This window comes from Meles meles, chromosome 7 (genome assembly GCF_922984935.1).
Source record: "Meles meles chromosome 7, mMelMel3.1 paternal haplotype, whole genome shotgun sequence".
In the NCBI taxonomy this organism is placed as follows: domain Eukaryota; kingdom Metazoa; phylum Chordata; class Mammalia; order Carnivora; family Mustelidae; genus Meles; species Meles meles.
Genome location: NC_060072.1, coordinates 126,787,043 through 126,812,748, shown reverse-complemented (window position 1 = coordinate 126,812,748; position 25,706 = coordinate 126,787,043). Strand labels below are relative to the sequence as shown.

The 25,706-nt window shown below is 44.2% G+C and overlaps 1 protein-coding gene across 1 annotated transcript in view; it reads left to right on the top strand.

The window, feature by feature from the left end:
• RSU1 (Ras suppressor protein 1) overlaps window positions 1-25,706 on the top strand; it is a 188,844-nt gene that overhangs the window by 32,741 nt on the left and 130,397 nt on the right. Inside the window, exons 3-4 of the mRNA XM_046013460.1 lie at window positions 952-1,002; window positions 18,501-18,621. Of these exons, the coding sequence (XP_045869416.1) occupies window positions 952-1,002; window positions 18,501-18,621 (172 nt within the window). The remainder of the gene's footprint in view (window positions 1-951; window positions 1,003-18,500; window positions 18,622-25,706) is intronic.

Sequence of the window (25,706 nt, the reverse complement as noted above, 5' to 3'; positions counted from 1 at the left end):
TCGGGGCAGGAAGACAGGTCTCTGCTGCATTTTGAGTTTTCTATAACTTTGTGGTGGTTGGGGGAGAAAAAAGGAAAGAAACACATTCAGAAGCTGTGATCAGGAGTGATAACACTTTCTTTCCAGCGTGCTGGGGTCCAACATGAAGGCCCTTCTTGCGAAAATTTTTTGTCTTCTTCTCAGGGAAAAATGTCTGCTGCATTAATAAGACAACGCTCTTAGAGAAAGAATATTGGAAAAATGTCTAAAGGTGTTTACTAGATAAAATGTGTATTTAAAACATAGTGTTTAAAGCATATGCTGATCGTCCTGCAAAGTTTTAGAGCCCCAAATGGAAGAAGGCAGGTCGCTTTTCTCTTGGACTTTTTTCTCTCTTTCTTTATGGTGGGAAAAACCGTATTTCCGGAAAGTCTGATCTTGTTCAGTTTAAACCTCCCTGAGATTGTCTGGAACCGGTGAGCTAGCTGCCGGTGCTTTGAAAGAAACATCAACCAAAGTAATCTGAGGGAGAGTTTTTCCTCTTCGTCCCTGGGAGCATGTAGAAGAGTTTCTGGGCGGCGCAGGGGAGGGGACGTGCTCCCTGCTCACTGGACAGGAGCCTTCTGTCCGCGTAGGGTGTTCCCTTTGGAACGGGCGAGGCTCCCTGCTTCTCCACGCCCTGGGCCGTGGAGATGGGTGGCTCAGGCAGGCGTAGAACTGACTGGCCCTTGTTGTGTTTGATTCGGTGACATTAATCTCATTGGCCCTAACTCGCTGTGCTAATTGCATAACTTTTCTTAATTTGGAGTAACATTTCACAGACAGTGTTGCATGAAACCTTGCTTCTGTTTTTGTGAGTGCTAATACTTGACCTTGGGGAAATCATTTAACGCCTTACCTCGTAGGAGAGTGGGACTAATTTGGATACATGTACTGACTGTGATTTTTTTTTTTTTTTTTTTTCTTTTGCAGTCTCCTTATCCCACATCACACAGCTGGTCCTCAGCCACAACAAGCTAACAAGTGAGTTAACTTTACCGTTGGTTACACAGTGTCTGACTCCTAGGTGATAATTGTGATACTGCTGATTCTTTTGTTTCCTTTAAAAATGCTCAGGACAGATGCTATTTGGGGAAACCTAAAATCATTTTTGGTGACAAATGCGATACACAAGCATCTTCTCCTGTATTATGTACTTTTGCTCTGTTGTGTTTTTGGTTTTGTTTTTGTTTTTACTTTGCCCTGTTTTGAGGATTCTTTCCTCAAAATTCAGTTTACGTGTGTAAACTGAAGGAAGAACATGACGTTGCTTCTCAGGAAATGATTCCTTTCAGGGCTGGTAAGTGACCTCAGCTGCCAGGCGATTGATGAGTGTTTTGTGGGGAAAAAAAAACAAACCCAAACTTACTAAAAATATTAGAGTTCTTGGCTTTCTCTGTACTTCCTCCCCAAAAGGAGAATATTTAACTGATGCTCTTTTCTCTGATAGATGGGGGGAAATCCCCCCCTACCACCAATAAAATTGTGTAAGTTACGTAAATTGGTATCTGCATTTTTCACATTTTTGAGTCTGGTTCCCAAGAATTCTCTGGGGCCTGCGTGGTGTCATGGCTTGGTTCACCTACAGGAGAACAGATAGTTGTTTTTGTGAAAATATCTCATATGAGTGATAATGGGCCATTTTATCCTTAGAGCTGTGACTTTAAAGATTTTAATGACAGGGAGCCACTCTCCTTTCTCATTCCTAATTGACTGTCACTTCTTTGTGCTTGCCATATTTCCTGCAGACTTGAGTGATTTTCTAATCATGTGGCAAGAATTTGTTAGGGTGCTTTCTGAGTCCCATGAAACGGAGCTGAATGTCACGTTGAGGGATTCGTCGTTGAGGGATTCGTCGTGTGAATTGATGTATATATGTGCATTATATACAGCTCGAGGCTATGTCACAGAGCTACTGATTAGAAGGCAGTTAGGGCCCCTCGTGTGCCAAAAACAGGCAGATTTAGTTCATTTTTAGCAAATAGCACCTATTGGTAAGGCTAAGGCAGGGTGGCATGCTCCTCATGTTTGAGTAACGATGGCCACAGAAGCTGAGTGAGGGCGCCACGTCACATGACATCATTTTTGTAACGGGTAATATGCTGCCGGTTTCCTGGTTTTCACAGCAAAGGATCCTTTAAGTTTGCAGTTTGTCCTGAAAGGGGGACAGCGTGATCCCCGAATTTCCCAAGATTTTGGGAGAAGTCCCCAAAGCTGTTGCACAGTTTGTACAAATATTTAATTGCCAAGCTTCCTGTGGTTAGATTTGCATCATTAGCAGAGCGAAAAAAGCGTACATTTAAACAAGAAGCAAGACATGCCCCATTCCTATTATATCATTAATTGATCTGTTCTTTTTAAAATACAAAACAAAAAACAAAACCTTCCACTTTTTTCAGTAGTCGTTTATTTCTCTTTACATGGCCACAAGGATAGAAATCTCAGGGCTCAGAGGATCCGTTTCTTTCTGCAGGCATAGAGTACAAGATGAATTTAGAGAGGCACAAAAATGGAGTTAAATTACGTCTCCTACTAAAGAGGTTGGCTGCGAATGGATTCAAACTTCAAATTTCTTCCTTCCCTGTTTTTTTTTTTTTTTCTTTTTTATTTTTCCATTTGAGACATTCTTGACCTAATCCAGTAAACTCTAATTAATCGTCTTGGTAAATTCTGTTTCAAGCCATTGTGAGTCGTGTCAGTGACACTCGATCTGTTCCACTAAGGTCAAATTAGCATCTTTTACTATTTTTCTGGCATTTAAATGAATGACTTCGCTATGGTTTTTCAAGTATTTATAGTAAATATGTCCATTTGATGGAAATATAAATATGCATTAAATGCAAGTGGCTGAGCACACCCTCCTGTCACTTTGTATGGTAATCAGTGTCTTTCACTTTCTCTGGTTTTTAATAGGGCCTGGCTGACAATGCTGCGTTAAAACCAGTGGCACTCGGAAGTTAAACCCTTAGCCCTTCTTTTGTCTTGCAGAAAGTACTTGTGTTTTTCTCTTAGTCTGCCAATTACGCTGTTGTTTGACATTTCCGCTGGTGTGCTCACGAAATGAATGGCTAGCCTGCTCAGACTGGGACCTTGATTTGGGGACAACAGAGTTGGGATCTGCTGGGCCATCCAGGTCCTGGGGGCAGCGAGTGGGCTTCCTTTCCCTGCTGGTGGTTTGGATGTGGACAGGTCCTCTCACCGTAGTACGGGGGAGGCCACACAAAGCCGCCGGACGTGGCCCGGTGATCCCACCATACCCCCAAGATTCTGTGAACAGAGATCCTTAAAGCTTTCTATATTTGAGTTAATAAAAAATATTTCCGGTTTGTCAAGCCAGTTGCTTAAATTAGGGGTTCATCGTTAATACAGCAGCACTATTTACATTTAAACGGAGGTGGGGTGGGGATGGGGGCTGTGTGGATGGGCTTGTTTGGGAGCTGGGTGGTGGATGGCTCAGCCTGGAACAGCTTTCCTGGATGCATGGACGCGTGCATCTCCCGGATGTAGAGGGAAGGCAGAGCAGCCTTTTCCTTCTTCCCTTTTGCTCCAACCAGGCAGGTGCTAGCTGGCAAGCTAGCAGAGGTGTTCTCTGGCCCAGGAGGAGTGTTTTCAGAGTAAAGATGGGGTTCTTCCACCAGGCTGTCCCCTCCGAAATACCATTCGCCCTGCGGTTTGCCTGACCAGCAGAACCTGCCCCATCTGCCCGCACTCCTCCTGCACCCCCTCCCCAAGTGCTGCAGACGGATTGGTCAATCCCTCTCCTCATGGCCGGCCCTGCCTCTGCACCTGTGCTCCCTTGCCTCCTCCCTTCCATCCACGCCACCTCGCCCCCTCCGCCTGTCCTCCAGCTTCCCTGGCTGCCCTGGCCAATGGGAAATTGTTCTTCCCCGAACTCCTATTGTTCATAGACCCTTAAGACCAATGCAGCCTGTCCTTGTCCTCCTGCAGCTTTGTTTACTCACTCTCTCCAGATCTTAAGCTTTCTTCAAAGTGGGGACCATTTATTCCTTCTTTTCCCTTAACACCTCTCACTGAGCACCTAGTGGCTTCCCTGGAAATGTCTACAGAAAGCAGTAATGATTGATAGAAGGGAGCAGCAGACGGCAGGGAGGTCATGGGAGGAAACAGCTGGCCTGAGATGAAGCCATCTTTGTAGAAACTGGACTTACTTGCTTGGGATTAACCGGTATAGGGGCCTGAGTAGATGCGGCCACAACACACTTCTGTTTCCTACTCAGAGGCTCATGTCACACATGCTGGACTGAGTGGTCTAAAAAAGCATCACCCTGTGTCCTGGGAATTGATGTCCATGTCATGTTCTTCGTCACGGAGACCCTTTCATAGTGAGAGTGATGTACTGGGACGGCACCCCTCGGGTACGTCTCAGCATCCATAGATGGGGACAGCTCGTGTCAGGATGACCCACGGGTGCTCCTTCCGCCCAGAGACCCTGATGGCTGGGCCGAGTGTCACTTCTCCATAAACCCTTCTTTTGTTCTTAGAGCTGTGACAGCGTCTGTGCCTGTTACTCTACTTCAAGCTAGATTTATATATTTAAGATCCCCAATTAGTTACTGTTTTCTTCATGCAATTAATTGCATTATAATTTCCTGGAGGTCAGGAGCCCTGGCTGAAGCGCTTCTGTATCCCACACCTCCGAAAGTACCAAGAGCATGTTGGACATCACCTCGGCCCTCAGTTAATACAGGTTGATTAATGGATTGGCGGGTGATGAGTTGGGATAAGTCAGAGCCAGACAGAGATGACCTACCCAGGGCCTTGCTTGCTCTCAGTGTTTTGAAAGACTGGAACATAACAGTGATTTCAAAGACTCTTTTCCTGTGTGTCTGCCCCCCTGCTCCAATGCTTGCCTTTGATTACTCTGCCTTTTAAGCCAGTGTTTGGTGAGTCTTTTCAGTTGGCCCCATAAGCTCGCACCTGGTTTTTATGGTGGTTTGGGAGTGTTAGGCTTTGTAAATGTTTTCCTACTTGTTTTCAGTCTTTGAGACTTTCATTTTAAGACTGTCATTTTAAGGCTTGTCCACTAGAGGTCACTGTTGAGATACCTTTTTTTTCCCTGGGTCTGTTGGCTAAAAGATGAAAAACCAAATTTGTGTAATCAGATTAAATTTTTTGCAGGCTATTCTGCTCTGTCCAGTAGGATATGTTCCTCTTGCTATTTACATGGTGCAGTTTGCCATGATGAAGGTATATCCCTCTATAAGGGTATATATTGTTTTTCTCTTTTGCTCCTATAATTATCATTCTGTCTCACATGCCAATTTTTAGTGTATTACTACTTCTTTCTCAAGTTAGGAAGTTTACTTTTTTTTTTTTTTTTTTTAATATTTTATTTATTTGACAGAGAGAAATCACAACTAGGCAGAGAGGCAGGCAGAGAGGCAGGCAGAGAGGCAGGCAGAGAGAGAGGAGGAAGCAGGCTCCCCGCGGAGCAGAGAGCCCGATGCGGGGCTCGATCCTAGGACCCTGAGATCATGACCTGAGCTGAAGGCAGAGGCTTCAACCCACTGAGCCACCCACGCGCCCCGGAAGTTTACTTCTTTACACTGGAAGAATTTTATTGCCCTCTGTAGTATTTTGTATTGGGGATATGTAAGATTTTATTCCTGTGGAAGAAATCTGAAAATAAGTATGTGTGTAACCAGATTTTAATAAAAAAAAAAAAAACACGTAAAACTCAGGGAAATTGTGTGATTTATATGGATTCTTCTACTAAATGTCACTGTGGAGGGAAGGATGTTCTGCCTTATGAAATGAATTACACTCTGAGTTGGTGGGGAAAACAGTTTCTGAGAATAATTTTTTAATGTGAAGCTTTTCTTAATTTTAAAAACAATTATATTTTTACAGCCAAACCCACATACAGAGATTGCTAGCACCTTGAAGATGATAGTCGTGTTTTTCATTTTGTGACCCATGCATTTTAGGATTAAGCATTCATCATTTTGTGCAAAAAATATGAAGGATATCATCTCGCTCTGTGTGAACGTTGCACAGCCTGCTCTGTGTAAACCTTTCATAAGTGTGGGTGTCTGGGTGTCATTGTTCAGTTTTATACTTTGAACTTTGAACTGTCCTATAAAACCTTTTCTTGAGGTTTTAGGAGTTTTGCCTGCAGTTTGAGGCCTTAATGTGACCGTATCTTGTCATTTAATGCATCGGAAATGGCTAGTCAGGCAGTAAACCCAAGTTTTATGGCAAAACGTGTTTTATTTTTTTTAACAGACTATTTCTCATTAGTTATAGCTCATGTATGAATTCAAAATAACAGGGAACAAGAAATGCTAGGATTTTCTTTATTGGCGATTTCAATAATTTATCAAAGATAATGTTCTAAATATATAGAAGTTAATACAAGGTTTTAAAGTTTTATGTAGATGTATATATATCCATAGGATATTTATCATAAATGTTATTATAAGTGAATTAAGGAGCGTGTTGCACATGGAATATGATACCCCCAAAATATGCAGATCCAATTATTATGAAGAAAATTAAGCAGTTTTTTAAAAAGCATGATAAATTAAACCCCTTTCTACAGAGCTCACAGATTGTTGAGATGTATGAGAAAAATAAACTGTTCCAACTCATAAGAATGACCTTCACCAGTGTTCAGCACCTTCCTGTTCTAAAGTCTCTAGCTCTTCTTTCGTAGATTGTTTGTCATGCCTTATGCAAAAGTTCCTGTGCATGGCTTGTATGAAATTAAACTGAGGGGAAATATGCAAAATAAATCGTCTCTGTGTCATGAATTTATCTTGTGACAATGTCAAAACAACTTGCTGTTTGCATTTTAAAAGAGTGTAAATGTATTTATAATACAGAGGCTTTGATCAATAGCTTATTTTTTTAATTAGTGCACATTTATCAGTTTGTTACTGTGCCACCATTTGAAAGATTGGATTTGAAAAACTATATACATAGTAGTTTTGAGTCTGGCAGCTATTAATTCGACAGCATCTATCAGATGATACCAGTGGTTAGGTTACCATTAAAAAAAAGTAGTACCCACTGTTGGGAGTTCGTTGTTTTGCTTTTAGTAAGTAAACCTGCTATGTCATCTTGTGGAAGAATCTTTTGACCCCGTAGTCCGGAACCAGTGGAGTCCAAGGTCAACGGGTGAAGTTGGAGAAGCTGTCTCTCTCTCTCTCTCTCTTTTTTTTTTTTTTTTTAAGATTATTTATTTATTTATTTAACAGAGATCACAAGTAGGCAGAGAGGCAGGCAGAGAGAGGAAGGGAAGCAGGCTCCCTGCTGAGCAGAGAGCCCGATGTGGGCTCCATCCCAGGACCCTAGGATCATGACCTGAGCTGAAGGCAGAGGCTTTAACCCACTGAGCCGCCCAGGAGCCCCAGAAGCTGTCTCTTGATGGTATTGTGTCCTTAGCTGAGACTCTAGCCCACGGGTCCAGCACTACCAACCAAAATGTACCTATTCTAGAATCTCTGTTCTTGGAGTCTGTGCTAAGTGGAAGCTAAACTGTAGTGTGTTAATTCTTCCACAGTATTTTTAAATTTATTCATTATTATTATCGTCACTGTTTTTATTTAGAGACTGGGAGAGAGAGGTGGGGGAGGGACAGAGGGAGAGGGAGAATCTTAAGCAGACGCCTTGCCCTGTATGGAGTCAGATGCAGGGCTCCATCTCACGACTCTGAGATCATGACCTGAGCTGAAAATCAAGAGTCTGACGCTTAACCGACTGAGCCACACAGGCGCTGCCACAGTATATTTTTAAATGGAATGACTAGTTATGAGAATTTCAGAATGGTGGCAGGCTGTGGAGAAAATGACATGCAGCCAGTTTGAACCCGTCCCTTTCCAAGTCATAACTAGCCTCTCTAGGAAGGCTGGTCTTGAAAAGTGTTTCTTTTACTGTTTACTATACAATTTTTAGAATTGATTTAGTAGCAGAAATGTATATGTAAATCATTTGTTGACTCTTACTCCTAAATAATGTGGTGTGTGTGTGTGTGTGTGTGTGTGTGTATGTGTGTACATACGTACCTACGTGGGTGTGCTGTGGAAGAGGGTGTTCTAAGAGGTGCAGTTCCTTGGGACATACATTCTTTTAGAGACGTTCTTAACATTTCATAACTCACCAACCTTTCTTAATGGGGTGAAACTATGACACCCCATTAAGTGAATGGGGTGACATATGAAACTATGTCATTTATTCCTAGAAAAATGCACGTAGGTTTTGTGGATCCTATAGAAAACTATCTTTGAGTTCTTTAGGGGTGCATATAACTCAATTAAGAAACCCCGGAGTAGGGGTAAGATAGCAGTATATTTGCAGGATGAATAAACTCGGTGCTATTTCTTAGAGATGTCAGCTGGAAGTTTGTATGAAACTTCAAAAAGGTGACTGTCGATGCAATGTGAAATTCACTCTTGATAGCTTTTAAAAAATGTTCAAAAGCTCCACCTACTTTAGCTGCTGAAATGAACATTTCGTTAAATAAGAATGTGGATCTTGAATGGAATGCATATGTATTGCTAGCCTTAAATATAAAACTGCTCATTATTTTACCAGCAAAAATGGGTTTATTTGGGACTTGCAGTATGGGACAAAGCAAACTGTGGCCAAACCACAGGAGAGTCCAGGGAACAAAGGAGAGGGAGAGCTCCTCTATGGAGGAGGGGGGAAGTATGCTGTTGTAAACAAAGAGCCCATTGGAGTAAACTGGGAGCTGGAAGTATGGTGGCTTTTCATTGGCTAAGTTGTGACTGTCTCTGATTGGCTGTGCTGTTGCCAGGGGGAGGAGGTAAGCCTTTCCTACTCCTGCAGTAAAGTACCCCTGTGTGAGGTTCATCTCTTCCTGTTGGGTCAGCAATTGACCACCAGGGGTCGAGTATAAGAGCTCCCCCGCTGGCCTCCCAAATCCGTTTGCGTGAGGTCTCCCTTTATTAATTTTAACAGTATATACATATCTCAATTTCCATAAAATCTAGGAGGAGTCTTTTTCCCATTTCAGTTTTTCTTCTGTTTGCCAGTCAGCTCAGTAGGATAAAATACTCTGCGATTGACCTATCACTAGTTAACAAACTCATATCCCTCCTTTTCAGATGTTTTCAGTCAGAACCCTCTTGTCTAATTTTTTGCTCTTCCTTTAACCTTTTCCTCCTGTCCATATATACCCTTCTCTGATCACCTGATTTTTTTTTTTAAGGTTTTTATTTATTCACTTGACAGATACAGAGAGAGCACAAGTAGAGCAGCAGGCAGAGGCGGAGAGAGAAGCGAGCTGCCCATTGAGCTGGGATCATGACCTGAGCCAAAGGCAGGTGCTTAACCGACTGAGCCAGCCAGGCGCCCCAGATCACCTGATTCTTACCTGCAGTCCCTGCCCCTCTTCAAATTGTGCTCATCCTTCAAAAAGTTGAGATGGATTCTCCTCTTTCCCCCACAAAGCCCTCCTGTCCCACCACCTGCACTATGTGGAAAATAAAGTGTTAAGGTTGTCCAGAGTTTATTAGCCTCTGAAGGGCCGACTTCACATACGTGATGACTTGAGCGTGAAAGGAAGGGCATTTATTGAAGCCGTCCTCTATATCCAGTAGAAGCAACAGGCCTGAAGTGGTCAAGTAACTAGAGCTGGAAGGTGGGGGCTTTACACGGCGTCCAAGTGTCTGTGCTCAGCATCGCCCATCTGCCTCGCCAAAGGATGTACGTGTACAGTTTACATATCCCACCCACATGAATCTAGGAGCTCAGTGGGGGAAGCATGGCCGTGGCTCTTTATGTGCTTAAAAAAAAGAAAAAAAAAAGAGGCAGGGAGAATTCCAAAGGTTAAAAGGCAGATTATCAGAGAGGGGGCATTTACAAAGCCCTTTGTGGATTCCGTGGATTTTTCTGGTCCTGGGCATTTACCCCTGCTCCCTTTCTTCCTCATATAATTACTCCCGTCCTCAGCATTAAAATACACGAGGAAAGAAGAGAAGTAACCCATTGTGGCCTCTTGCTGAAGTCATTCTTAATTGTAGAAGATGTGAACTTTGGGCAAAGCATGTGTGTGGGTGTGAATTTGACTTGTCTGTTGTCTCCCTCTTCATGTTCACAATGGAGGATTGAGTGTATGTGTGTTTGATACATTATAATGATATTTAAGAGCCTAAATAGGACTTTCTAGGACACGGAGTCCGCATTCTGCGATGAGTGAAGTGGTTTTGTTTTTCATGTTCTCCTCTTCCTTCTTGCTGTGTCTTGAAACTTCTTAGGCTTTTTTTCCCAGAGAAGCTTCTGCCCTTGGCTTGCCTTGCCCTTCACTCAATGTCACTTCCTCCCAGATCATTAAATGCCACTGCCTTTCCTCTTACTGCTGCTTTTCCGACCCAGCTCCTTGGGTCAGGCTGGTTATTGACATCTTGCTGGGCTGCCCACTTCGAGCCTTGGCAGTGGAATGTGGATTCACAGGTACTTTCCTGCAAAAATTCAGGGTTCAAGATTGCATGGCCCATTTTTTGGTTGTCTCTGGGCTGTTAATAAAAGATGCAGGAATCAGGTAAATTCTGCATCCTCAGAGGGGCAGAAATCCATGCTTGTCAGCTTTTTAGGAGATTTGTTTGGCCTTGCGTACCCATTTTTTATAGCCCAGGGACATATATTTCTGCATGTTTGACTTTATACTGTAAAATCTGCCTTAATGCTTGCTTGTAACTTTTTTCCCTGATTTTTTGTGGAATTGATTATTCTCATTGTTGCTGAAAGAGTAGGATCTTTACTTTTTTTTTTTTTTTTTTCCCTTTGCTACTTTTTCAGTGAATTAAGTCAGGATATTTTTGGTTAGTAAAATTACTTTAGCTGCAGACTCTTAAGGAGGCCCATGATGAGATACATGAGATACAAGAAGGATGTACCTCGAGGTGTGGGTGCTTAGTAAATATTGTTGTTTAACTGAATGCAGCATTACTGTTGTCATTTATAAAGCTAATAATGAGTTGGGGAATGTTGGCCTTTGTTGGGTAGATGTTTAGATATTTTGGTATTTAATTTTTACCCTGAGGAACATATAGATCCTTTTAAATGAGAATCTGCTTTACTGTTTCATAAACTTTATGTTTTTAAATAACCCGTAACTACTGTAATTCACTGTTTTAATGGCTGCTTTGGGGAAAATCCCATAAAATCTGTAAAGCCTAGTTATCATTAGTATACTTGTGAACTTCCCATTCTTGGGCTGAGATATAATTAGTTCATTACCGACCTTGCGTTTTGGGGCCAGAAAACAAAAGTCATTAATCACTATAGATACAAATGACCTTTTTTGCATGTAAGATTCTGAAGCGCATAATTATTTGTATGCGAGACTAAAGAGATTCTTCTTTACAGGTAATCATTAAACTGGCATTCAAGACTATGATTCCTAATTTGCTGAAAGAATTGACTTCTGTATAATGAGTCTAGACATCACCTCTGTGGTAGGAATGGACTAATGTCTCCAACTAGTCTAATTGAGTATGAAAGGGGCTGCCCTTCTACTTTGACCAGGAATGCCCCAAATTCATATTTCGTTTCTGTTCTTTGGGCTTCTTCCCACCTTGCCTCATTCAGGGCACAGGGGGACAGTTGTTATCTAATATTGTACTCATCAGTACTGGGGCAAAGAAATGTTTGCTTTCACCACTATTTGATGTATTCTCGTGGTTTTCATACTTCTTCTATTAACTTTATTGTAGCACTGTATCTTAGGGATCTAATAACTGGCCTCATTGAACGATCTTTACCATCCCTTATCCTTTCCTGTTTAAGAAATCTTAGAAAGCAGCAGAAGCATGCAGAAATCTGACCGAGTGTTTTCATTTGGTACGGCAATCAAGTCTCCCGTTCTTAATATAAGTATGCCAGGTTTGGGGAGGCAGTGCTATCTGATGTTTTTGCTTTACCTTATCCCATGTGGTGGTGTCTTCGTGTGTCTTGTGCCCGTGGGTCAGGAGCACTGAGGTGTGTCTGCCAATGGGCACGAGATTGGAACTTTTCACCCATTGCCGGGCGGGGAGCGTGCCCACTGCTGGGCCACGTGCTGTTCTTCACCCTTGTGGGCAGTGGTTCCCGTTAGGTATCCTCTCTGAGTCTTCTTCTTTGGACACTTGGGGCTGTTTCCAGTCCCTCTCTGGTTTCCCATGATGGAGGCAGTGGCTAAACCATGAATTTAGTTTTCCAAAGAGGCCTGCAAGCAGCATCCCCTTGGCGTTCATGTCCTAGCCTGGCACCTCTCCTTGCAGTAATCTTCAGATTAAAAGAAAAAAAAGAAAAGAAAAAAAACCAAAAACCAGTCTGGGAGCTTCTGCAAAGACAGGCACAGCGTAGTTCTGACTACTCAGAAGTTTGGTGGAGGTGGTGGGTAGGGTTCCCAACTCCGGATTTCATGCCTGTGCTTATGAGGCAAAGCTACATGTGTTCGGAGCAGCTTCTGGCTTCCCGGCAGCCGTGGGTGGAACGTGGTGCCTGGTCTCTTACTGCCCTTTTGTAGCTGTAGAGGACCCGGCTGTCGGTGCTAACCATATGGCTCCAAAGACCAATGCGTGACCTACCGGCCTTTCCGTAGGCTGCACGCTGCCGAGCGCCAGTCCTTATGTTCTGCAGGGTGCCTGCTGCTCCCAGAGCCTGTCACTCTTCGCAATTTTGTTTCTTGGCCTCCAGGGCCATGAGATGCTTGTGCTTGAGAAATCCCCGGATCGGCTGCACCCCAGCTGGTCTCTCTGTGCTGTCAAGCACCCTCCAGCATTCTCCGTTCACTTCTCGGTGTTGTGACAGCTAGAAGGTTAGTTAGCAAGGGGCATCTCTTCGTGGAACCACACTTGATCATGATGAAGTTGTTGCTAAGTGACTCAATTCTGATGAACTAGGGAATTCAGGATTTTTTTCTCCTTGAACCTTGCTCGTACTATTCTGCAGTGATTTCACGGTAAAAATCTGGGTGGGTAGGGGCGCCTGGGTGACTCAGTCGGTTAAGCAGCTGCTTTCGGCTCTCAGGTCATGATCCCAGGTTTTTGGGTTCGAGCCCCACATTGGGCTCCCTGCTTGGCAGGAAGCCTGTTTTCCTTCTCCCACTCCCCCTGCTTGTGTTCCCTCTCTTGCTATGTCTCTCTCTATCAAATAAATAAATAAAATCTTAAAAAAAAAAGATCTGGTGGGTATAATGGAACCAAGTGATGAACCATTGTCCATCCAATGCACAGCCTACCAGTAAAAGCTGACACCGGGCTTTTGCAGTGCAGGTGGATAAGCTCTTTGTTGTTCTCGTAAGGTCACATGAGCAGATGTGCTTAGTTACTCCTGGTGCCACGTCATCTGGTTCCATGGAGGGCTGTTCCATCTCGAAACTGGAATCTTAAAAATCTCTCCTTCACGTTAGAGATTTTGTTAGCATTTATGGTTTATGTGTCAAGGAAGCTTATGTACTGATCAGCTGCCTGGAGGAGCTCAAACTGACCGTGTTAGTTTGAATGATAACCAAGAATTCCCACTTCTTGGGCCTGGGTCTGTGTGTCTCTGGCCAGTCTACCTGTGCCCGGGGACAGTGTGACCTGTAGTGTTCGTTCGTTCACCTGGACTAAAAAGATGGATGCCAGCTGTGTGGGGAAGCAGAAGGTAACTAGAAATGGTTGGATTGCAGCCTCCTGGCTGGGTAGATCAGTCATTTAGAGTTCCTTTTTTTTTCTTTCCTTTTCTTTCTTTTTTTTTTTTTTGCCACTTTTCATGAACCCCAAGTCTCAACTTACTGAGGCGATAGAGAGGTCTTAATTTGGATAGTCTTGTTCAGCATTATTGTGTGGAGGTATGGGACATATGTACTGGATTAATGATTTTGATGTCACCAATAAATTCAGTTTTCTGCGCCAGAGTGGTCTCTGGACCAGCAGTCAGTGTCCCCTGAGAACTTGGAATTGCAGAAGCTCAGGCCCCATCCCAAACCTACTGAATCAGAAACTCTGAGTTATGTGCCCCTTCCCCTGCCAGCTGTGTTTTAATAAGCCTTCCAGTAATTCGGATGGACTCGAAACTTTGTAACCCCCTGCCCTAGAGCAGCACTATCTAGAACTTTCTGGAGTAAAGAGAATGTTCTCTATCTGTGCTGTCCAGTGTGATAGCCACTAACCACTTGAAATGTGACTTATGTGTCCAAGAAACTGAATTATGAATTTTACTTAATTTCAACTAATTTAGATTTAAATTTCCTTCCTTTTTTTTTTTTTTTTTCCCGTCTTAACTGTTTCACCTAGTTCCTTCACCCCCTCATCCTCTCCCTCTGGTAATCATAAATCTGATCTCTTTTCCTGTGAGTGTGTGTGTGTGTGTGTGTTTTAAGCTTCCACGTAAATAAGATTATACAGGTTTTGTCTTTTTCTGTCTGACTTCACTTAGCATATTGCTTTCAAGCCCCATCTGTGTTGTTGCAAATAAGGTTTCCTTTTTATGGCTGAGTAGTAGTCCACTGTGGGTACATAGACCACATTCTCCTTGTCTTTCTATTGGGGGACACTTAATACTGCTTCTGTGTCTCGCCTGTTGTGACTAATGCTGCAGTGAAGATGGGTGCAGATACTTCTTGGAGACAGTGATTTCGTTTCCTTTGGATATGTACCCAGAGGCGGAATTGCTGGGACATACGGTAGTTCTAGTTTTAATTTTTTGAGGAACTTCCATGCAGTTTTTCATGGTGACTGCATGTCGGACAGTGCAGCCTTTGAGCATACCCTGCTACTTACCATCGTGTGCATAAACTAAGAGGTTTTGAAAAATAAGTCCTTGGTTGTGGAGTTGTGAATTTTATATCCCAGAACCAGATGCTTCTAAAGAGAGGGTGCTGTTGCTGAAACAATCGTTTATTGAGGTTTTCCTCCTGGGGGAGGCAGGCGATGTTGCTGGTTACGAGGTCTGCTGTCTCTCAGAGTTGGAGGCTCCAGTCTCTCTGGTGTGTCCTACGAGTGTGTGCTGAGGCTTCCCGCCAGACAGAGCTGCTTTCCAGCAGGTGTCAGTGCAGGAGATTGGCCGAGTCCCCTTCTGGCTCAGACTCGTGAGCCCGCCCAGGGACTTGGGCTACTTGTTGTGGGGCTGTCCCCAGACCACAAGGACTGACCGCTGAGTCTGGGTGGCACATGCTTGTCCCATGAAACTGGAATAATGTTCAAGCTCTCAACTGAGGAGCCTTGAAGGGAAGGAGGGTCTGAATCATTGTAACTGCCAGAAGATGATGTGAGACCGGTCTGTGGCCATAGCCCCTGGGGTGGCAAGACCCCATCTCTGTCCCCTCTGCTCTGGACCCAGAGGGCTCCCAGCGGTCATGTGATCCTGCGACGGATGCAGAAGGAGGCATTTAGGAGCCAGGGGACACCTGAGAGTGACTGGGGACCTTTCTCTCAGCTATAGCAACTAGAGTCTCAAAATTAAAGCGGTCGTTTTTGACAGAAAATGATCCTAAATTCTCTGTCATAAGCCAAGTTCTACATGACTGAGCTTCCTAATTGAGGGCCCCATTTGTTGCATTATTTAAATCCATATCATTGATTTTTATCATCCAGCTCTTTTTGAGAATCAGAGACTGCTAAAACCAGGTGGGAGAGGACTTCGAAAGGGTCATCGTGCAGCCCGGACTCCTGGGTTCACACATGACGCCACCTCCGTTTCCCTCGTGAGCTCAGCTGCTGGTGGTGTGCAGACTGTGTGGGTGTATACGGCTAGGGTCACGGTTACAAACAGGACAGATTGATGAAAAGGAAGGTTGCCAAGGCGTAACAAGGAATATCTTGAGGCTGACTGTTCACTTATGTTTTAAAATACTTCATACAAATGCGTCACGTGGAGATCCTTGAAAAATTTTCACCGGAGTATTCTGACTGGGGACGTGCTACTCCCGATTTTTTTTGTAACAGCTGAATTTGTTCAGGTCACATGTGTACATAATTTCGTTCTTGGACACCTCATCTTGCTAACTGGTTATTCATTTACTTATTTGTTTGTTTTGGTGGACGGTTTTATTAGAATTAGTTTGTTTTTTCAAATACTAGACCTGTTTCCATTTATTGACTCTGATACTCCTTCTTTGGTAACTTATTTGGTTTAAATAGCTTGCCTTTCTTACCTTATCCCAAAAGTCTTGACATGCTAGGTGTTAAAAGTGGGATCGTGTAGACGTCACAAACATTTTCTCAGTACTGGTTGAGAGAGTGAATGCTGTCCCATCTAAGGTCTGAATGTTCATTTCTTCTGATATTTACTGTGGTCAGGTAGGGGGAGTTCTGTAGTGGAGAGAGTGTAGGAGCTGTATAATATTTTCCCCCTATAGCTTGAATGGAGTGTTAAACACGAAATTCACATGCATACAAAAGGCCGGGAGAGGTTGAGTAAATTGAATGTAGGGTTATTGTTTGTGTCCACAAAACAAAGCCCTAAATCACATTTAGCATAATTTGTGGTCTTAAATTGGACTGATTTAGCAAAGAGAGTGAAATAATCTCTCATCCTGTCAAAAAGGCGATACCTTCAGACCAGCATTTAATTGCATTGGCAAAGTAACTTTGGGAAGGCAGGCAGTAATTCTAGCTGCATTATTCTTGGTTTGTGGCTAGATTGAGATCATCATTTTCTCCTGGTTGCACTAACTTTCCTTATTGCTCTTCAAAGTAATCAGATGAATGCCGTGAGAGAAGCTTAGTGGGAGCTGGAGGGTGAAGTGGGGGGAGAGGGTGAGGCCCCCCGAGCGGACCGGTGGTCATCGTAGAGCTGTGTCTCACACACTTCGCATTCTAGGGAGAGGACAGGTACCATCCTGTCAGTAACAACGCAGCAGGCACGAGGAGTCAGTGTTCATTTACTCATAGTGAATACTGTTCATTCGTCGGAGAGTGTGTTACTGACTGTACACCTAATTGTACAGATAGGGCTCATATGCATTCCAGATGGTGTCTAAGAGTACAGTTTCTGGAGGTGATTTCCAGCTGCCTCAATTTTCCCATTAAAACCTGTCCTTTTATCTCCAGCCCCCAACCAGCCACTTCAGTACTCCACGCCTTGCTCATTTTCCATCTGGACCACTGCCACCTCCCAAGTGTCTGGATCCAGACTGATTCATATTCTTCACAGTCCCTTCCCCCGGCGAAAGCATTTCTCTTGCCTTTTTACCAAGCCTTCTTTCCTCTAAAAGAAGTCAGGTCACCGATGCCTTAAACATTTTATGAGCTAAAATTGAGGACTCGGAACTGTAATGAACAGTGCGCCTCTCCTCTTTACTTTCGTTCCGCTGGGACTTACCCACTGGAGTTCCTACAGTGGCTACCTCCTGAAATAGTTTCGATGTCTGTTTGGAATCTGATGCATACCTGTGTAGTGACTCGAAGCAAAGGGACTCCCAGTCTTTCCCAGTCTTCTGGAGCACCCTTCCCTGCCCTCGAGGGTGCCGTTGGCATGGGAAGTAAATTACATAAGACGTGACACTTTCTTGTGCTGGACCCAAGGCCCATGTCAGTGGTGTGGCTAGCCTGGGTCGTCTCAGTGGGAGACTTTACATGAATCATGGACAAGCTGATGGCCCATGACACGTGTTTGTAGAAGACTGACTCAGAGACTGGGATACATAAAGTATCATATGTTGGGAGTCTTTCCACTATCAATGGAGAGTTCGTACTTTTGAGGTAAAGATGCCTTTGGCTTTTACTTCGGTATTTGCAAGTGTATACTCCAGGGAAAGAAGACTCTTAGGCCCTCACTGGTTTATTTTAACCTTTGATCTGTATGCTGGTATTCATATCATGCTTCTGAGTTGGTTTTTCATATTTCTGTGTAATAACAGTGCATTGATCTGTTGCTAATCTGATGTAAACTCTGTGTGTGTTTGTGTGCGTGTGTGTGTGTATGTATTGATCAAGGTGTAAAGGCGAGAAGCCAAAATCATAAACAAGACAGGTTGAATATTTCATCCTTTAAAGTTGAACTTACATTGTGATTTAGTGCCGTGTTAAGAGAACAGCTCTTCAGATATCCGACTATTGAAACAGCTTGACAAATGTATCATCACCCAGGAAGGATATGGAATTTGCAGTCTTTCTTCTGGTGGAGGTGCAAAAAAAAAAAACAAAAAAAAAAAAACAACAAAAAACCAACCAACCTAACAAAAAAAAAACGAAGGAAGCAGTCGTGCTTATGAGACATTTTATGACAATAATACAAGCATTTGTGCTTCGGAACACTCCCTCATGGGCTGTTTATGGCACTCTCAAATTCTCTTTTGCCCTTTGAGGGAACATTTCCATTTCTACTCTATTGAGTTACTAACCTAAGAAAAACCCACAAAAAAAAAAAATAAGACTTGTATATGTGAATCAGATGGTCATATTCAAGTTTCATCTCTCTTTCCTGAGAAAGAAAAACAAAATGTGTTGCTGGCACTGCTTGCCAGGCACGGGGCCCTGTATTCCAGGCACGGGGCCCTGTATTCACACTCAGCAACTTTGTTTCCGTAGTGGTGCCACCAAACATAGCAGAGCTGAAGAATTTGGAAGTGCTCAACTTTTTTAATAACCAGATTGAGGAGCTGCCCACACAGATCAGCAGCCTTCAGAAGCTGAAGCACCTGAACTTGGGGTGAGTATGGGTGGAAGGGGAAGGAAGGGAAGGAGAGGAGGGCGGGAAAGGGGGGTGCAGGCTGTGGGGGCAGGTGGGAGCATGTACTGTCACGGAGTGGGAACTGACCTCCAGCTTTTTTCTGTGTGGCAGGTTTTTGTTTTTTTTTTTTTTAAAGATTTTATTTATTTATTTGACAGAGATCACAAGCAGGCAGAGAGGCAGGCAGAGAGAGAGGAGAAAGCAGGCTCCCCGTGGAGCAGAGAGCCTGATGTGGGGCTCGATCCCAGGACCCTGGGATCATGACCTGAGCTGAAGGCAGAGGCTTTAACCCACTGAGCCACCCAGGTGCCCCCTGTGTGGCAGGTTTTTCAGAAAAGTTTTATTGTTTTAATACTTCTTTTCAGTGGCCTGCATTAGTGCGTATCTATTAGAGAAGTCATTGAAAACCGAATTGTTGGTACCATAAGGGAGGTTTTTTTTTTTTTAAATCACATTTTGTTTCTAACAAAATTTCATTTCAGTTAACATGGACCAGGAAGGGACTCATTTGCGTAGCATTAACTGTTCAGAGCCATTGTAACGTGGTTGATCTTTCTCTCTGTGTTAAGTAGAAGTTGTTTACAAAAGTGCCTTCCTTCTCTGGAGGCAGGGAGGATCCGCTTCCAAACATGCCTCATTGATTCTTACAGTTCTTTTATATAGCGCAGAGGTTGTAATCCTCTGTCTGTCTGTATGCGAAGGTGAAGAGAGGAGGTTTGGCTCAGCAGAGGTGGCGGAACCAGGCAGCAGTGAATAATAATAATACTGTCTATCGCTTTACAGTTTTCAAAGTCCTCATGCCAGTGTTTGACCCTCCGAACGATTATGAGGAAGGGAGGGCGGGCAGTAGTACTGCTTTCGTTTCCAGGAGAGGAAGTCAAGCCCCGTGTGATAGCTTCAGTGACTCACTCCTGGTGCCCCTGTGCTTCGTGATCGGACTAGGTAGAGAACCCCGTTATCCAGGGTCCGCGGCCCTCCATCGAATACCACAGACGTCCTCAGAACTTGGGCTCCCGATTTCCAGCTTCACTGTCAGAGCTCGTAGATGCAGCTGCCCACGCATGCTCCATCGGCCGTGTGAAGCAGATATTTGTCAAGTGATGGCCATTAAATGCTCTGGTTTAGTTAGTGATTTACATGCAGTGGTGATACAAGCTGGCCACGTATCTATCAACTTAATAGGAAGCAATCACACACACACACACACCAAGAAAACCCAAAAAACCCTTATTCATGGAATGATTTTTTAGTTAAGCTCTTTCTTTCCACAGGGAATTCGATGAGACACTCATCATGTCCACTTTGGTTAAGAGATAATCTTGGAAAGATCCATGAGCATTCTTTTTCCTGATGTCTGAGGGGAAGCAGAGCTTAAAAGGAGGGGAGGTGGGGAGAGGGTCACTTAAATCAATTGGCTTTTTCCCCCTCCAAATACGGAGATTTGTAAACCCATCTTGCAAAGCAGAAAAGAAAGGATCCTTTGCTTACACCTTGTTTTGTTTCAATTTGTGTGTAAGCCAGAAGCTAAAACTAGATGTATTTGCTAGACATATAGATTAGATATATTCTTAGGGTGCCTGGATGTCTCAGTCGGCTAAGCGTCTGCCTTCAGCTCCGGTCGTGATCCCAGGGTCCTGGGATCGAGCCCCGCATTGGGCTCCCTGCTCAGCGGGGAGTCTGCTCATCCCTCTTTCTCTGTTCCCCCCTCCCCGCTCATGCTGGCTCTCTTTCTTCTCTCTCTCTCAAATAAATAAATAAAATCTTAAAAAATAACTCGTTACATTCTCATTGTTAATTTGTGGATTCCTGTATTGAACGAGTTATTTATCTATAAGGCGTTAGGAGTAACAGCATGTAAATGCTGGCTCTTATCCCCAGCACCACCGTCGTCATCGTTTTATTTACTGTTTCACTGCAACCTGTGTCAGGGACCTTGCTCGTGTTGGGGCTCAGTGGCGAAAATCACAGTCCTTGGCCTTCAGTCTGGGGCAGAGTGGGCTGTGGAGGAGCGAGAGTCTGTGAGGGGCCACTGACACGCCCGAGGTTGTCTCAGGGCTGTGGAGAGGGATTGGGTGTTCCTCCACAGGTGAGGTTCTCTGAGGGGTTCCTACAGGGGGCAGTATTTGAGCCAAAACTTGACTCAGGAAAACGTATTTGTCAGACACAGAAGCAGAGGGAAGGCGTCTCAGCCTGCGGGAGAGACCAGATGAAAAGCTCAGAGTGTCACACGTTCCAGGAACTGCAGGCCGTTGAGTGTTGCTGAGTGTAAAGTGTGAGGCAGGGAGTGGGAAGGGAAGGGGGAGGCCCATTGAAGAAGCATGAGTGTCTGCTATTTAGTTACTGAGTACTTCCTGAGCTCCCGGCAGTGGGTCTGCCACCGTCCCGGGTACCAGCCAGCCAGCTTTTAGGGAGCGTACATCACAGCTGGGAGATAGAGGCAAACACATGTCTGGAATGGCAGGGACACGGAGGCCCTGTGTGCTGAGAAAAGGAACTTTGATTGTGTCCTGCTGACCATGGAGAAGTTTTCCCAGCAGACTAGCAGCTATGAGAAAAGGTCTGGATTTTTGTACAGAAGGTCATGTGGAGGGGAGGTTGAGGTAGGTAGGGCTCGAGGTCAGGAGACCGACCCATAACTGTGCTGGAGATGAGTGTTCTAGGCGAACGAGGGCAGTGACAGTGAAGGTGGGGAAGGGGTTTTATGTGAAAAATGCATAGGAGATAAAACCGACAGGATGGTAGCTGATGGCATGGGGTGATGCCTAGGGGTGTATCATGGGCAGCTGAAATGGAAATAAAGACAGGGATGGTTGTGGAAAGAACATCATGAGCGCAGATGTTGTTGGGTTGGGTTGGAGGCTCCTTAGGACAGAGTTACAAAGTTTTCTGTTTCTTTTTTTTAAACCAAACATATCTTAGTTCCCTCTTATCTTCAGAGCTGTTTGCATTTTTGGCTCTCAGTATTGTATTGATTGTGTAAAGCTTTCTGTATTTAATTACATAGCTGTATAGATGGGGTTGTCAAAGTTTGAACAAAAATTCTTCGTTCTCTGGGAGAATGGGAGAGAAATTAACATGAGCTTCAATAAAGGATATTTCTGTCCTCAAATGGCATAAAGAATTATACCTACATAACCCTGTGTAAGGCAAGTCATAGACAGAGGAGTCCTTAGACTAAGTGGCCCAAATAAAAACATACACACCAAAAAACTCAACACCAAAAAAGTAAATAATCCAATTAAAAAATGGGCAGAGGACCTGAACATACATTTCTCCAAAGAAAACGTCCAGAATAGCCAACAGAATCGCTTCTCGGTCTTTTGGCTAAGATCAAGTGTAGAATAGCCAACAGACACATGTTCAGTGTCACCCATCTCAGGGAAACACAAATCAAAAACCACAATGAGATACCACCTCACGCCTTTCAGAACAGCCCAAATCCAAAAAGTAAAGAAGCAGCCGGTGTTGGTGAGGATGTGAAGAAAAAGGAACCCTCGTGCGCTCTTGGTGGAAATGCAGACTGATGCAGCCTCCGTGGAAGACAGTATGGAGGTCCCTCAAAAAATTAAAAATAGAACTACCCTGTGATCCAGTAATCCCACTCCTGGGTATTTTCCTAAAGAAAACTAAAACACTAATTTGAAAAGTTTTATGCACCCCTGTGTTTATTGCGTCATTATTTACCATAGCCAAATTACGAAAGTAACCCAAGTGTCCTTCAGTCGATAAATGAGTGAAGAGTAAGAGGTGTATATACACACAACAGAGTACTGCTCGGCCATAAAGAATGGAACCTTGCCATTTGCAGCAGCATGGATGGACCTAGGGAGTGTGATGTCAAGTGAAATAAGTCCGAGAAAGACCAATACCATATGATCTCACTCATATGGGGAATTTAAGAAACAAAACAAATGAACAAAGACAGAAACCAACCGAAAAAACAGACTCTTAACTAGAGAGAACAAACTGATGGTTACCAGAGGGGAGCAGAATAGGGGGTGGGGGGTGGGTGAAATGGGTGAAGGGGACTAGGAGGGTACCTGTGGCGATGAGCACGGGGTGATGCATGACGCGTTGAATCCCTGTATTGCACACCTGAAACTGACAAAATACTGAATGTCAACGCTACTGGAGTCAGAGTAAAAATCATGTATATACACACAGGCACCCTACGGCAGAGCATTTGGGCCACACATATGCAGATTTCGAACAACGTGCTCAACCAGAAGTCGTTTTTAAAATTTTCTCCAGTATTATGTGTTTATTCTGATGATGGCCAGACCCGAGAGGATTTTTAGGCCCTCTGAATAAGTCAAGCTGCATTATGTTGTTGTTAATTCTTTAAACGTGGTTCATTTTACAGAGTTAATTTCCCCAAGATATAAAGCCATGTCAGCTATTTGTCGGTGAAATGTCTCTGGGATAATCTGACTGCCGAAGCACCATGCCCAACTCTTCTGGAATAATTTTTGACCCAGTGCGATGCTGGAGCTCATCTCGTGAAATTTAGAAGTTTTCACCAAATATGGGGTTGAGTGTTCACAGATTTGGATTTTTTTTTTTTCTTTTTTGCCTAAGTGTCAGAACAGGTCACCATGGCCATGAGAAAAATTATACCTTTAGCTAAGAAGGTTTTATTGAAGCAAGAAGAGCGCGAGAGGACCTCCAGCAATCGGAACGTTCCAGAAGGGGATGCAGTAAGTAAGGGCCTTCCTAGCTTGAAAAAGTGTGAAAAAGAGAAAGAAAAAAGATGCTGACCAGCCTTCAACTATCCGGTTTTATACATTTTTACAAATTTCTACATCACAGACAGGCACTTTCCCATTCTAGAACACCTTGGGAAAATATCCAGAGGCAGTTGAGAATTTATACCATTAAGGTACAGATGTGCCCTCAGTGACTTTGTGAGCACTGGAGTGATGTGAGAGTCCGCGGGCAGCACACGAATAGGAGAACCACGCTGGATAATTCAGGCGGCCCATAGCAGTCTTCTGCCAGAGTGAGCTTACCTGTTGGAGGCTGAGGCACAGTGTTTCTCAGTGACTTCCTGAAAACTGATTGTAGTTCCAGCTCTCGGTTCTTGAGAGCCATTTGCAAACCACAGATCTTTCTACCCGGCTTCAGATTTTTCAGCTCTCTTCCTCCTGCCAATCCCGCTGGGAAGGTATGACTGTCCTCATTTTGCAGATGAAGAAACTGGGTCTCAGAGATGCTGACTCACTTCCCCGAGGTCACCCATCTAGCCACGCTGGAGCTGGACTGCTCCTCTCACCTCGCTCTGTTCTGCCCCCGCCTCTGCTCTGACCTCTCGGGGGGGCCTGGGAGCCAGGAGCGCCCACGCTGTCCGAGGGGCCCAGGAGCAGCGGTCCCCTGCGTGCACATGGAGGTGGTTAGATCCCCCGCATATGCTAGTGCCCGGAGAAGCTGCCAGTGGGCCCCGCAGCTCCTTGCTTTGTTCGCAGCCAGTGGTACTTCTGGACCCTCGTCTGTGTTTGTTGAAGGGAAGGCTTCCTTTCTGCCCGCTGGGTTAGTGAGCTTCCTGCTGTCGCTGCTGCCAGCTGCACGGGTGTTCCTGACACATGGAGGGGATTGGTGTGTCCCTCAAGGAGAAGAAGAACCTGGAGTTCAGTAGGTTCTTGCCACCAGGAGGTAGCCGGTGTCAGGCTCGCTGTAGGCTGGAGAGTGGCTGGAAGCACCCGAAATGCCTGCTCTCTCCAAGAAAGGCTAACCTGGGCTTTCCTGCGTGTTACCTTCCAGACTTCTCCTCCTGTGTTTGGAAGGAAAACCTTGATTGGTGATTCTCGAGAACTGAAAGAAAGAAACATACTTCTGACCTTTCTCCACTATTTTATTCTTGCAACTTACTCGGCTCCTTGCATTGGAATCTCAGGATCAGGGGGCCTTTGCCTCCGTGAGGGGCGGGGTGCTCTCAGATAACCTGTCACCCTCACCGGGCGAGTCAGAAGTCCTTGTTACTGTATTCACGGCAGAATTAAACATACTTATAAGCGCTGTCCTGCCTGTGTTACACGAAAGGTTTGGTGACTCAGGTGAATACTTGATACAGATTGCTTCACAGATTGTAAATTGGTAGAAAATATCAGTTGTTGTCATTGCCACGAATGGTCATGAAGGTTATTTTGTTTTTACTTTTTTTTAAAGATTTTTATTTATTTGATAGAGAAAGAGATAGAGCACAAGCCGGGGGAGTGGCAGGCAGAGGGGGAAGCAGGCTCCTCACTGAGCAGGGAGCCCGATGTGGGGCTCTATCCGAGGACCCTGGGATCATGACCTGAGTTGAAGGCAGACACTTAACCGACTGAGCCACCCAGGCATCCCATTTTATTAAGTATAAATTTAACCAATGACTTTTCTACCCAAAGGTAGAAATTACTTTTCTCTTGGTTTCTTCTTGTGCCATCAGCTCTTTCTTGTGTGATGGGGCTGATGGGTGGTTAGCAGTTGTGGACAGGATTGTATCTAGTATGAGAAGGCTTGAGACTTAGAGTTAGTTTAGCATCACAGTCCCTCTGACCTTTCAGTATCTGTGAGCTTATATTAGATTAAAAACATTTTTTTAAATCCTCTTTTAAGTATGCCCCGAAGGAACCACATTAAGAAAAATAAGGGTCTGGGGGCACCTGGGTGGCTCAGTTGGTTAGGCATCTGCCTTTGGCTCAGGTCATCATCTCAGGGTCCTGGGACTGAGCCCACATTGGACTTTCTGCTCAGTGGGAAGCCTGCTTCTCCCTCTTCCTCTGCTGTTCCCTCTGCTTGTGTGTGTGTGCGCTCTCTCTCTCTCTCTCATATAAGTAAATAAAAAAAATAAGAGTCTTAAAGAAAATAAGAGGATAACAGGAAATATATTTTCTTTAGATTTCACTGAAGATACATATATATATTTTTGATTTTCAGTTAGGGTGAAATGCACATGATGTGAAATTTACCATCTGAGCAGTTGTTAAGTCTAGGATTCTGTAGCATTAAGTTGCTACATTGTAGTATTATAGCATTAAGTTGCCCTACATCACTGGGCAGCCAGTCTCCAGAAGTTTCTCATCATG